At 44.1% G+C, this 13550-nt stretch overlaps 2 protein-coding genes across 2 annotated transcripts; both read right to left on the reverse strand.

Moving 5' to 3' along the window:
• Positions 1 to 1334: 1334 nt before the first annotated feature.
• Positions 1335 to 1904, reverse strand: LOC134364793 (interferon alpha-4-like). The gene has a single exon (XM_063080955.1). It carries the CDS (start codon positions 1902 to 1904, stop codon positions 1335 to 1337), a length of 570 nt encoding a protein of 189 aa, XP_062937025.1.
• Positions 1905 to 12090: 10186 nt separating this feature from the next.
• On the reverse strand, positions 12091 to 12660 carry LOC134364789 (interferon alpha-4-like). Its single transcript, XM_063080952.1, has one exon. It carries the CDS (start codon positions 12658 to 12660, stop codon positions 12091 to 12093), a length of 570 nt encoding a protein of 189 aa, XP_062937022.1.
• Between the last annotated feature and the right edge of the window lie 890 nt (positions 12661 to 13550).

Raw genomic sequence — 13550 nt, forward strand, 5'->3', positions numbered from 1 at the left:
TGTGTGTGTGTGTGTGTGTCTGTATATATGTATATATAAAAAATGTCTTCTAACCATGAAAAAAGTATGTATTGCAAAATGGGAAAAACTATACACCAAAAAACCCCGCATTCTTTTCCCGATTTCTTCGAATTTCTGTCTTTCCCTCAGGGTCACTAACTTCTTTTCTCTCATTTCACTTCTACCGACTCCAGTATGGTTTCTGCTTATTCGTTCTACAAACCAAATGTCACTAAGGTTGCCAGTACGGTCTATTTTCCAATGTAGTGGGCAGTTTGAGTTCACACCTTCTGTGGAATCTACTGATTCCTCTTCTCAGCACATTTATTGTTTAGAAAAGACATTTATCGTCTTTGTCTCCAAAGGGTGAGTCTTTATAATGGATGGCTATTCCATCTTCTTCATCTGTGGCTCTTCTGTCCACTTCCTTTAAAGTTTGAAGGTCCTTAGAATCCAGACAATGTCTGTTTCTCCCTCTGTCATCTCTTCCCACATGACCAACTTCATTTCTGCACTTTCAGTTGCCATTATGATCCTCCAGGCATTGAATTCCTTGCCAATTGCAAATTCCTGTGTCCAACTAGTGCTGGACATTTGCACTTACATGTCTAGCAATTTGTGGGGCGTATCGGTAATTTTATTTCTATTTCCTGACATGCTTCCATCTACCTTCTGCAGAGAGAATTTTATTGGTTGTTTCATTTTCTCATTATACTGTTTCACATAACTGATATTAAGTATGAGTGTGTTTCTTTTGAGCTCTCTTTCCCTCCAAGAATCAAAGATAGAAGAGAGCATGTTCACATCCGTATTCTGAGGGGAACAAACAACCTCTTTTAGGTGAAGTTCATTTTTACCGATAGCTCGAATACACTAATGTTGAGGAGATGAATTGTACCATCTGTCTTTACGTCAGGTTGTAGAGACAGGCTTGGACTTTCTTTTTAAAGAATAAACAAATACAAGCATTTTTCTATAGTAAAAATTTAATGCAGAAAGCAATATAATAGTTTCACAAAATACAAAGAATATATTTTGTTCTATGAAGCACAGTATAAAGGCGTATTGACAAAAACAATTTCAATCTTGTCAACAGTTAGATAAATAAACATTTAAATAAATAAATAGATAGATACATTTGCACGGTCGTCTGTAAGTACCAGTCCCTGCAGGGTTGAACATGACGCTGCTGAACACCCTGAAGGCATCTGACAAACTTGAGGCACTTCATGTCATGATTGTAGCAGAAGTGACAGTCTTGGCGACCGGAGAGCTCAGGAAAGTGCGATAGTGTGTACTCGTCCATGAGAGTCGTTTCCACGTCGGACCAGGTCTCATTGCCTCCTCCCTAATCTTCCCCGCATGTTTATTGATGAAGAGAAGGATCTCACGATTTCTGCTCTCACGACCTCCCAGGCGCAAGGGCTGTGCCTCTTCTCTTTCAGGTAGAGACTGATTCTTTGGAAGTATTTCCTCACGGCCAGTGCGAAGTCCTCGTTCACCAGGGGAGTCTCTTCCACCCCCACCTCCGGCATCAGACAGGCTTCCAGGTCGTCCAGCTGCTGATAGAGTCCAGTGCAGAGTTTGTCCAAGAGGCTCTCATCCCAAGCAGCCGATGAGCCCTCTGTGCAGAAGAGGTTGAAGCTCTGCTGGGTCATCTCATGGAGGACAGAGATGGCTCGGGCCTTCTGCAGCTGGTGGCCATCCAAGTCTTCCTGGGGGAATCCGAAGTCATTTCTGTCCTTCAGGCAGGACAGAGGGGAGATTCTCCTCATTCGTCCCAGGAGTATCAAGGCCCTCCTGGTCCCCAGGCTGTGGGCCTGAGGCAGATCACAGCCCAGAGAGCAGGTCGCCTGGCAGCTGAGCACCAGCAGGGCCATCAGTAAAGGAAAGGGCAAGGCCATTGGGGATCTCGCAGATGCTGCTGGCCTGGCTGAGATGGGCGACTCTGAGCCTTAGCCGCTAGGTTCTCTGAAGAGCTTGCTTTGTGCATGTGTCTTAAATAGGGAACACACTAGTTTCCATTTTTTGGATGCCCGTGTCTTCCTTTCTACTTCTGTTTTTGCTTTCTTTATGCACTCTCTACATACTTTGAGAGCAGCGTTTCTCCACCTTTTTCTTTTCTCTTTTATTTCTTTCATGGTGGCCTGCTCATCCCTTTCCTCCAGAGCCTGGTTAAATTGTTTTTTCCGAATTGACCCTCCTGTGATAAGCTACAAAGGCGGGGGTATATCGTGCAATTATTTACGGACCGTATCTGTAGCTCAGGTTTATACGTAGAAAAGAAAGTGTGAAGTTAACTTTTTGCATTCAATGCATGTTTAAGAAGGTCTCTATAAAAATTTTAAGCCAAGACTTAAGTTTCAAAGTTATTGATTTGACTTGGCTTTATAAGTTTATTTGCTGAGCTCCTTTTTGTGTCATCTATTGACTTATATAAATTGTAATGAGTCAAATTTCACATGCAAATTCATGTTACAAAAATACACAATACCAATGTAATGACATACTTAAATATCTTTCAAAACTGCTAAAAATTATCTATCAATTCAATTATTTTCTTCCCATTAATTTCTAGTGTACCTAACTTTAAATTTTGTTCCATACGATAGAATACATTGTCACTGTGCCACCTCCCGGATGTTCCCCCAGGTGCGGTCAACTTTTATTTCTTTTTAGCACTCGACTTCATTATTGATGTGGCGAATAACTTTAGCAGAGCCACATAATAAAGCACAAATTCTTTGCATTTAATTCTCAAAGCCATTAACTCATTCAGTAGCACTCAGGAGCAAACCTCAGCTCCATCCACGAGACAGCCAAAGGCAGTCCATATGTATTCGTGTGGAGGCCACATCTCGAGACATGATTTTGAGATCAAGCGATCGTCTATTCACCGTAGGCTTGTATTGCTCATGCTGCATATGCTCTGTGGATCTTCTGAGAACTCAATGTCAATGCTTCTTGATACACAAGAAAACCCGAGGGAAATAAAAATTAGTAATAAGGGACAGGTTTTCTTAGATTTGGGCTTTGGAGAACCACAAATTATTGTAATGACTAAGATTTGTTAACACCTCTAGGAACTAATTTTCACACTTTTGGGAGCAATACCATCCCAAGAAGAATGCACGATGGAGAGAACATCAATTTTATTTAAAAAGAAAATTTTGTTTTGCACCGAAGTTCAAATTTCCAACCAAACATCAGTCGGAGATTCCAATTCTAATGGAATCTTATTAAACCAAAGGAAGCCATCTTTGTCATAAATGGCAACAATGGGATGTAGGTGTGATGAAAATAAATGGCTGTTCAATTGTTGTGTACCGCTGGCGAGACACCAGAGATCTTTCTTTCCCATTTCCTTTTACATAGAAAGGAAAGTTGCTGCATTTTCCCTCCCAAGGAATGGGAATACCAAGAAAGCCAATATATGTACCTCAGTGTGATCAAACGTCACAAGGAAAGCAATATCCCACTGCAAAGGACACGACGAAGGATAATTTAGCTAAATTGAGCCCAGCCAAGGGGCAGATGAGGGGATGCGGCAGAGCAGAAGAAAAGTGGTGGAAGGGACGCAGGTCAAAGGTAGCAAACGGGCATGGGCTCCAGGAAAAGCAATCACTGCTGGTCCAGGGGTTGGTTTCAGCTTTGCTGGATCCAGCTTTCAAGAGAGTCAAGGGAGACACAACAACCACAAGAGTTTACACACAGAAAAGGCAAACTTGTGAGAGTGCAATATGCTCTCTGGATAACGGGGAAGCGAGAAATGCATCCCTTGTTTTCTCCTTGTGGATAAATGGACTCAGAAGTTGACTCATCGTCTTGTCATGTCTCCAGCAAGAAGCAAGGGAATTCACAATTTCAAAGGACACCCCTTCTTTACACATGGCTATATTATTTCTCCTAGCTGTCAGAGATGATGTCTTTATTACACTGAACCTTCGAATGAACTTCGTCCTAAGAATATAGGTCGCCATGAGTCCGTAAGTTACTCTTGGCCAGAGGAGTCGTCTTATGCGGTCTTGTTTCCTGGGCATCTTAGCCTAGTTCCTATCATTTCCGGAGCTCAGTCAATATTTATGAAAGGAATAATCATTATAATAACAGTGGAAAGAATAATACCAATACATACTGGAGACATGAATTGGGAAGACAATAGATCTAAAGAATTTGTAAGCTCTTCCCGCTTCATGCAGGGAAATTGTAATGGAAGATTTTGTGACGATTTAAAAAACAAAACACAAACACTTGATTGTAGAGATGCTTTCTTCCCATTTGTAGTTTTAATATTTAGAACCTCAGGATGTGCCACAGGGCCTGGTTGCAAATGGAAGACCCACCTTCCACTTTTACTTCAGTGCCCCTCAAGGAAGCGCAACGCCTTGCCTGATCGCACATTCCTTGTCTTTTCCGATAATACGGAGACGATGTGAATGTTACAATGTGTTTGGGGACCTTGTCCCTATACACTTGTCTGTTTTTCAATTTTGGCCTGTGCCTTTGGGAATCACTTAACTCTTCCCAAGATTCAGTCAGTGTCGCTGTGAACTTTAATGAATGACATCCGTGTCGTTTTCCCTGAGTCTAAATTGTGGAATCAGAGTTGGCATCAGATTTTGAAATAAACTGTGCCTAGCAAGAATGCCAGTTAATTTTCTCTTACAAATACTGTTAGTACACACAGTGTGAAAATAAAGAGTGGTCTTATTCAAAGAACATATATTCTCTTCTCACTAATCCCCCAGTCGGACTCTCTTTCCCCTCTCCTTTGCACTTAGGTATCCGACGAGCATGAATCCAGGCTGAGTAAATACGGGTGGAAGTGATGTTCACCCTGTGCAGCATGGGTCCTTCAAAGCATCCTACAAGTGATCCACCATATAATTTTTTCCATATCGACTGAGCACAGTAGCCTCAAGCGTCGCAAACCTGTTTGAACTTATATGTTGATGATGGCAAAGCTGCAAAATAGTAGGTTGTGAGGTCCCTGAAACCCCGCTCAGAGGAGGCCAACACTGAGCTCTTCTATAAAGGAAAGATAAGTTTGTATTATCATCTAACTACTGGTGGTTTTCTTTTGTTCTGTTACAGGAGCGAGCATCAACTTGACTGACAAATGCCCTTCACCAAATTCTAGACTGAAGAACCATGTCTGTAAACAATTAAACTTCCAACTTCGGAAACAACAAGCACCACTCAAGAATTGAAACAGATAATGAAAATTATAAATCATGACAGTATTTATTTAGGACAAGACACCATGTTATTCTCTCTAATCATTCTACTGTAAATTCACGATGTAGAACGTATGTTTTACATAATCCCATGATTTAGGATTCAGATGTTTTTCAGCTGGTGCAAATGTGTGAGTTTAGCTTGCTTTGGGGGGCCTGGTAAACAATCGTGTAATTGGTTAGGGAGGGTCCTGAGTATAACTTCTACGTCATTTCCTGACGTTGCTCTGAAGGCGGTGAATGAGGACTAAGCGCACCTCAATTTCCACTCTGACCACCTCCCAGGCACAGGGGCTGTATTTCTTTTCCCTCAGATAACCAATCATTTCTTGGAAATACTTCCGAACGTCATTTCCCAAATCAGGACAAGAGAGAGTTTCTCCATTTGTCATCTGCACTTGTCGCAGACTCTTCTCAAGGCTGAAGAGTAGTTTATCGAGGAGGATCGCATCCCAAGCAGCATGGCTGTTCTCTCTTTTGAGGAGGCTGAGGATCTGCTGGAGCATCTGACCACGGAAACAGGTGGCATGTGTCTTCTGGATTGGGGTGATATTTTCTCCTGTCCAAGGAAAATTGAAGTTCTTCCTGTCCTTGAAGCATGAGTGAGATGGGATCTTTTTCATCCGTCTCACTAGCATGATGGCTTGCCGGTTTTCCAGGCCATGGCTGGAAGGCATGCCCCAGACAGATGAGCAGGCAGGGACGGAGCAGAGCACCACTCCCGCCATGAGCAGGCAGATGTGGACCATTGAGAATTTCAGTGATTCTCGAGGCGGCCGCGAGAGGGCGCGCGAACGGCCTTTTCTGAGCCTCCGGTTCCGGAAACGCGGACGGACTCGGCCGCTTTTGGTTTCAGAGGGTGCCACAGCCCGAGAGAGCAGACGTCGCCGCTTGTCGCGCCGAACCGGTGCTGCTTAAATAGTGTGGAGAACATTTTCCTCCGATGGCTGCGGAGAGAGCTCCGCCGCGGCTTGGCGCGACCCAGTTTTCTTCGGTGAGGGCCGTGAGTGTCTGAGCTGCTCCCTGTGCTCGGGGCTTTCTTTCGCGTAGAAGCCGCAGCGAGACTGAGTTTGACGGGGAAACCCATTGAGTCGGGACCCGAGGGCTCGCGACCGCACGGGCTGTGATGGTCACAGATTCCGCAGGAGTGGGGGACGCGAGGCCGGGACAGCCTGGGAAAGGGGAGCCGGGTAGACAGCGGGTCCGGGAGCAGCCCGAGTGCGGGAGCCTCGGGCGAGTGAGCGGGGACGACGGCGGTGATACCGCCGGGACCGTGACTGGGGCCGGGACCGGGGCCGGGGCCGGGGCCGGGCCGGGCCGGGCCGGGAACAGGGACGGAGCCGGGGCCGGGGCCGGGGCCGGGACCGGGGCCGGGGCCGGGGCCGGGGCCGGGGCCGGGAACAGGGATGGAGTCGGGGCCGGGGCCGGGGCCGGGGCCGGGGCCGGGAGGAGGGACGTGCGCCCCCCTGTGGGGTCGTCGGAGTTTTCAGTGGCCCATGTTTCTGAGTCAGGACGTTCAAGTCTTTGAAAAAAGGAATCTAGGCAAATTAAAGCGGCATTATTTGATTTAGATCGTTTTTATGTAATTTTACTTTCCTAGCATTAAAGGAGGGAAACTCCACCATATTTGCAAGGTGCTACTTTACTTTTCAACGGACAGAACTGCCATGTTTAGGTTTCTTGTGATTCAGGATTAATCTTCGATCATTGCTCTTTCACCTGAGGTTGCTGAAACTTCTTTCGCAGAACGCCACGGTGACTTGTGTTGCGAGGAAGAAAAAGGAGCAGTGTCGTGTAGGAGCAGTTGAGGGCATTTAGCCGGTCAGAACCTTCAACGCTCTTGGGTGAGAGTGGCATAGAGTGAGTGCAATTTGCCACACTTGATGACCATGCAATTGCCACAGTCTCCCTTCTCCCTGGTGAGACTCTGAGGGATTTGCAAGTGCACGGTCATTTCTGGTCTTTACTTAAAATTGTATTACTTTGTTTCTCCTGGATAGTTTTTCACTAATTTTCATTTTTCATACGGCATGGAAATATCATTTGTGTCGATTCCTTAGATTGCGGCCTCCTTAAATTTTTGGCTTGAGGAAAGTACTCCCTAATTCCAGCCCAGGAAATAGCTTTTGAATTAGTATTGTGATTATCCGTGGTTGAAAATCAAGGAATGTCCACTCACCCTCCCTTCAAAAAAAGCCCCAATACAAATAACTTATATATTTAAATGCATTTTATATATGCTTAAAATTATATATATTTTATATGCATAGGTAATTATATGTCAATGCAAATACTTTGTTTATATTATATGTAAAGATAATTATACATACAGTATTACATATTATCTAATATTTATATATTTATAATGTTGGATTATATATGTATATACAGTTAGATTCATAGGTATACTTATGTTTACATATATTTACATATATATTATTTTAGAATAAGAAGAAAATAGATATACTACATGTATTTTTATACAATATATATACTCCGTATATTTTTAAACCTTTTTTCTGTCCTTTCCAATTTTCTTTTTTTAGATCCCTGCTTCAAAATATATCACCAAACGTGGGTGAAACTGACTGACTGTGAAGGACAGATTAGTATTTCGTTTGTAAACTGTTCACAGAGCAGCCATTTTCTGTCACTCGACTTCCTGCCACACCGGTTCCCCGGAAGGTGCTTCAAGGGTGCTGGGCAGTTTCTCTTCTGCACCAGGCACTGCTCTAACACTGGCAGCCTGGGCTCTGCTCCTGCACAGGCCTGCAGACGGTCCCCCTCGTGGAGTTTCCATTTGAGAGGCACCAATGTGACTGGCCCTGAGCGTGTCAAGGGAGCTGCACTGAAAGCTTCTCTTGGCTTGACTCGGTTGAATGCAGACTCTACAGAGGATTACGATATTTGCTATATCAATACTCACGGTAACTATTGTTTACTATGTTCAGATTCTCAGCAAGTAACTTGCAAGTTTATGTGACTTAATCTCTCCAATTTCCACTGGAAAACTAGTACTGACAACTACTAAAGTTTTCTCACAGTTTCCCTGTCTCAGTTATAACTGGATCCACATTGCCAAGCATGTTATCACTCATGTATATGCAGTCAACACATTACTGGTGACAGACGAAGAGAACTAATGAATTAATGCCTCAGCTCTATGCTGCTATTATCTATCGATTATGTCGGAAAATATGAGCTATGGCTCCTGTGAAGAAAGGTGGAAGACATCAAATCTAGTGAATGAGTCCTTTAATAGGGAAATGCAGACAGAGGAGGCAACTTGTATTTCAGTGCAATCGAAGAAATTTAATAATGCTGTACAGGATCAAATCTCTAAGTGCTAGAATTTGAAAAGAGACATATATTGAGACGTATTTATTTCAACATTGGTTCTCATTTGTATGAATGTTTCCTACTGGATTGAGATTTCTTTCATTTTTGATGAACGTGTTGAACTTCCAGTGTAATAACACGAGCGCAGTGTTGAAGTCATGACATTATCTGAGGCTCGTAAATGGAAGACAAAGTGAAAGGAAGTGGAAACAAAACTGGGACAAGCCCAAAAGCTGCAAACCCTGGGCTCGCCGTGTCAGACTCTCACATGCAAGAAGGTGCTGATAGCAGCTGGGTCGATGCCCGACACCTCCATCCCCCCAGTGGCCGCGCTACCTCCTCCCTGGTGCATTGGCCCATTTTGTGTTGCTCTAAGAGAATATCTGAGACTAGGTAATTTGGAAAGAACAGAGGTTTGTTTGTCTTATGATTCTGGGACAGCTGATTCTGGCATGGACCTCAGGCTTCCTCTACTCATGGTGGAAAACGGCAGGCACTGGCGGGTACAAGCAGATCACATGGTGAGAGGAAGCAAGAGAGGCAGGGAGGAGATGCCAGGGTCTTTTATACAACCAGCTCTCCAGGGAACTAATAGAGCAAGATTTCACTAGGGCCCCACTTCCCCCAGGGAGAACATGAATCCATTCATGAGGGATCCGCCCCCCATGACTCAGCTTCCAGCACTGCCACATTGAGGACCAGATTTCCGCATGAGTTTCGGTGGGGACCACACATCCAAATTCTATCACCTGGTGACACTGAAGATGATGTGCTCCAGTTCTCTCTGCACCGTTCGCTGTGACCTGACCCAGGTCCGTGACCTGCCAAGGCAGGAGACCGACCTCCACAGTTCTGCACCCAGGTGGGAGAATCTTCCTTTTTTCCCATCCGAAGGAGGAGAACGTATTCAGTTCCCCTGGAGCAGCTGGATGGTGGCAAATTCCAAAAGGCTCAAGCCACCTCTGTTCCCCATGAGATTATCCAACAGATCTCCAACTTCCCCCGCACGAGGGCTGAAATTCCTCACTGGACTCGATGACTCACTAGAGTCTCTGGAGCCCTGTGTGGTGCAGGAGATGGAAGAGACCCTGGGCAGGAGGAGGAAAACATACATTCCGATTTTAAATAGCCTTTCTCGATCATTTTCATGTTTGCTTTTTACTCCTTTGTAAATATCAGGTCTGATTGGTTAATTGTTCCAGAGCCAGTACACGTGCCTCGAAGAAGAGTTCCTCCCAACAGAGCCAGCATCACCTTGGCCAGATTCTCCTTCACGGGGTGGTTGCATAATGAGAGTGCACTTTGGTCATTCTTTCTAGACAGGAAACTTTTCCTCACTTGCTCATGTAGTAACTGTCGGTTTAGTTAACACTAGACGCCACTTGTACACATTGCGTGTCCGCTTGACTGGGTGCACACACTGCGGGAGAGCGCGGGGTGCCGACAGCATGTGAGTGAGCGAGGTGCACTGCCAGACCCTGTGCGTGGGGAGGAAGAGCGCTCACCGGACTCCTGCCCGGACCGTGAACATGACAGCTCAGTCTTGGTTCTGCAATTCTCTCAACTATGCATAAAGTCGTTAAATCCCGGATAGCAAACATGATGTGGCTCCAGAGAGTTTTTGGGCAAAGTGACAGTACAGACTTAACTAGAACAATTTTCTTTTACAGTAAATATAACAATATCCTTTAATGGATGAATGAATAAGGAAACTGTGACATATACATTTAAATACACCCCCCCCCTCCCCACAACACAGAGCATGGAATACTACTCTGCCACAAAAAAGAATGACATACTCCCATTTGCAACAACATGGATGAGCCTGGAGAAATTTATGTTGAGTGAAATAAGCAAAGCACAGAGGTATAAATATCACATGTGCTCACTTATGTAAGGAGCTGTGAGAGAAAGAAGGAAGGAAAGAAAGTCCATAGCAGTGTGTTGGACTTGCAGAGGGACAGAGCATTCCATGGGCTACAAAGTGGAGTAAGGGGGTTGAGGGAGGGAGAGGGAGTTCGGGCATTATCGGGTGGGGGACACAGGGTACAAATGCAATTTGTGGTAATGGGCGTGCTGCCAGTAGGAATCTGGCCCTCACATCATGGGCACAAGGGCTGACAATCAGCTTTCTATCTCATGAATATTCATAAACAATATTCTCTCTCTGTGTGTGTGTGTGTGTGTGTGTGTGTGTGTCTGTATATATGTATATATAAAAAATGTCTTCTAACCATGAAAAAAGTATGTATTGCAAAATGGGAAAAACTATACACCAAAAAACCCCGCATTCTTTTCCCGATTTCTTCGAATTTCTGTCTTTCCCTCAGGGTCACTAACTTCTTTTCTCTCATTTCACTTCTACCGACTCCAGTATGGTTTCTGCTTATTCGTTCTACAAACCAAATGTCACTAAGGTTGCCAGTACGGTCTATTTTCCAATGTAGTGGGCAGTTTGAGTTCACACCTTCTGTGGAATCTACTGATTCCTCTTCTCAGCACATTTATTGTTTAGAAAAGACATTTATCGTCTTTGTCTCCAAAGGGTGAGTCTTTATAATGGATGGCTATTCCATCTTCTTCATCTGTGGCTCTTCTGTCCACTTCCTTTAAAGTTTGAAGGTCCTTAGAATCCAGACAATGTCTGTTTCTCCCTCTGTCATCTCTTCCCACATGACCAACTTCATTTCTGCACTTTCAGTTGCCATTATGATCCTCCAGGCATTGAATTCCTTGCCAATTGCAAATTCCTGTGTCCAACTAGTGCTGGACATTTGCACTTACATGTCTAGCAATTTGTGGGGCGTATCGGTAATTTTATTTCTATTTCCTGACATGCTTCCATCTACCTTCTGCAGAGAGAATTTTATTGGTTGTTTCATTTTCTCATTATACTGTTTCACATAACTGATATTAAGTATGAGTGTGTTTCTTTTGAGCTCTCTTTCCCTCCAAGAATCAAAGATAGAAGAGAGCATGTTCACATCCGTATTCTGAGGGGAACAAACAACCTCTTTTAGGTGAAGTTCATTTTTACCGATAGCTCGAATACACTAATGTTGAGGAGATGAATTGTACCATCTGTCTTTACGTCAGGTTGTAGAGACAGGCTTGGACTTTCTTTTTAAAGAATAAACAAATACAAGCATTTTTCTATAGTAAAAATTTAATGCAGAAAGCAATATAATAGTTTCACAAAATACAAAGAATATATTTTGTTCTATGAAGCACAGTATAAAGGCGTATTGACAAAAACAATTTCAATCTTGTCAACAGTTAGATAAATAAACATTTAAATAAATAAATAGATAGATACATTTGCACGGTCGTCTGTAAGTACCAGTCCCTGCAGGGTTGAACATGACGCTGCTGAACACCCTGAAGGCATCTGACAAACTTGAGGCACTTCATGTCATGATTGTAGCAGAAGTGACAGTCTTGGCGACCGGAGAGCTCAGGAAAGTGCGATAGTGTGTACTCGTCCATGAGAGTCGTTTCCACGTCGGACCAGGTCTCATTGCCTCCTCCCTAATCTTCCCCGCATGTTTATTGATGAAGAGAAGGATCTCACGATTTCTGCTCTCACGACCTCCCAGGCGCAAGGGCTGTGCCTCTTCTCTTTCAGGTAGAGACTGATTCTTTGGAAGTATTTCCTCACGGCCAGTGCGAAGTCCTCGTTCACCAGGGGAGTCTCTTCCACCCCCACCTCCGGCATCAGACAGGCTTCCAGGTCGTCCAGCTGCTGATAGAGTCCAGTGCAGAGTTTGTCCAAGAGGCTCTCATCCCAAGCAGCCGATGAGCCCTCTGTGCAGAAGAGGTTGAAGCTCTGCTGGGTCATCTCATGGAGGACAGAGATGGCTCGGGCCTTCTGCAGCTGGTGGCCATCCAAGTCTTCCTGGGGGAATCCGAAGTCATTTCTGTCCTTCAGGCAGGACAGAGGGGAGATTCTCCTCATTCGTCCCAGGAGTATCAAGGCCCTCCTGGTCCCCAGGCTGTGGGCCTGAGGCAGATCACAGCCCAGAGAGCAGGTCGCCTGGCAGCTGAGCACCAGCAGGGCCATCAGTAAAGGAAAGGGCAAGGCCATTGGGGATCTCGCAGATGCTGCTGGCCTGGCTGAGATGGGCGACTCTGAGCCTTAGCCGCTAGGTTCTCTGAAGAGCTTGCTTTGTGCATGTGTCTTAAATAGGGAACACACTAGTTTCCATTTTTTGGATGCCCGTGTCTTCCTTTCTACTTCTGTTTTTGCTTTCTTTATGCACTCTCTACATACTTTGAGAGCAGCGTTTCTCCACCTTTTTCTTTTCTCTTTTATTTCTTTCATGGTGGCCTGCTCATCCCTTTCCTCCAGAGCCTGGTTAAATTGTTTTTTCCGAATTGACCCTCCTGTGATAAGCTACAAAGGCGGGGGTATATCGTGCAATTATTTACGGACCGTATCTGTAGCTCAGGTTTATACGTAGAAAAGAAAGTGTGAAGTTAACTTTTTGCATTCAATGCATGTTTAAGAAGGTCTCTATAAAAATTTTAAGCCAAGACTTAAGTTTCAAAGTTATTGATTTGACTTGGCTTTATAAGTTTATTTGCTGAGCTCCTTTTTGTGTCATCTATTGACTTATATAAATTGTAATGAGTCAAATTTCACATGCAAATTCATGTTACAAAAATACACAATACCAATGTAATGACATACTTAAATATCTTTCAAAACTGCTAAAAATTATCTATCAATTCAATTATTTTCTTCCCATTAATTTCTAGTGTACCTAACTTTAAATTTTGTTCCATACGATAGAATACATTGTCACTGTGCCACCTCCCGGATGTTCCCCCAGGTGCGGTCAACTTTTATTTCTTTTTAGCACTCGACTTCATTATTGATGTGGCGAATAACTTTAGCAGAGCCACATAATAAAGCACAAATTCTTTGCATTTAATTCTCAAAGCCATTAACTCATTCAGTAGCACTCAGGAGCA

Source organism: Cynocephalus volans, chromosome 16 (genome assembly GCF_027409185.1).
Source record: "Cynocephalus volans isolate mCynVol1 chromosome 16, mCynVol1.pri, whole genome shotgun sequence".
NCBI classification, from domain to species: Eukaryota; Metazoa; Chordata; class Mammalia; order Dermoptera; family Cynocephalidae; genus Cynocephalus; species Cynocephalus volans.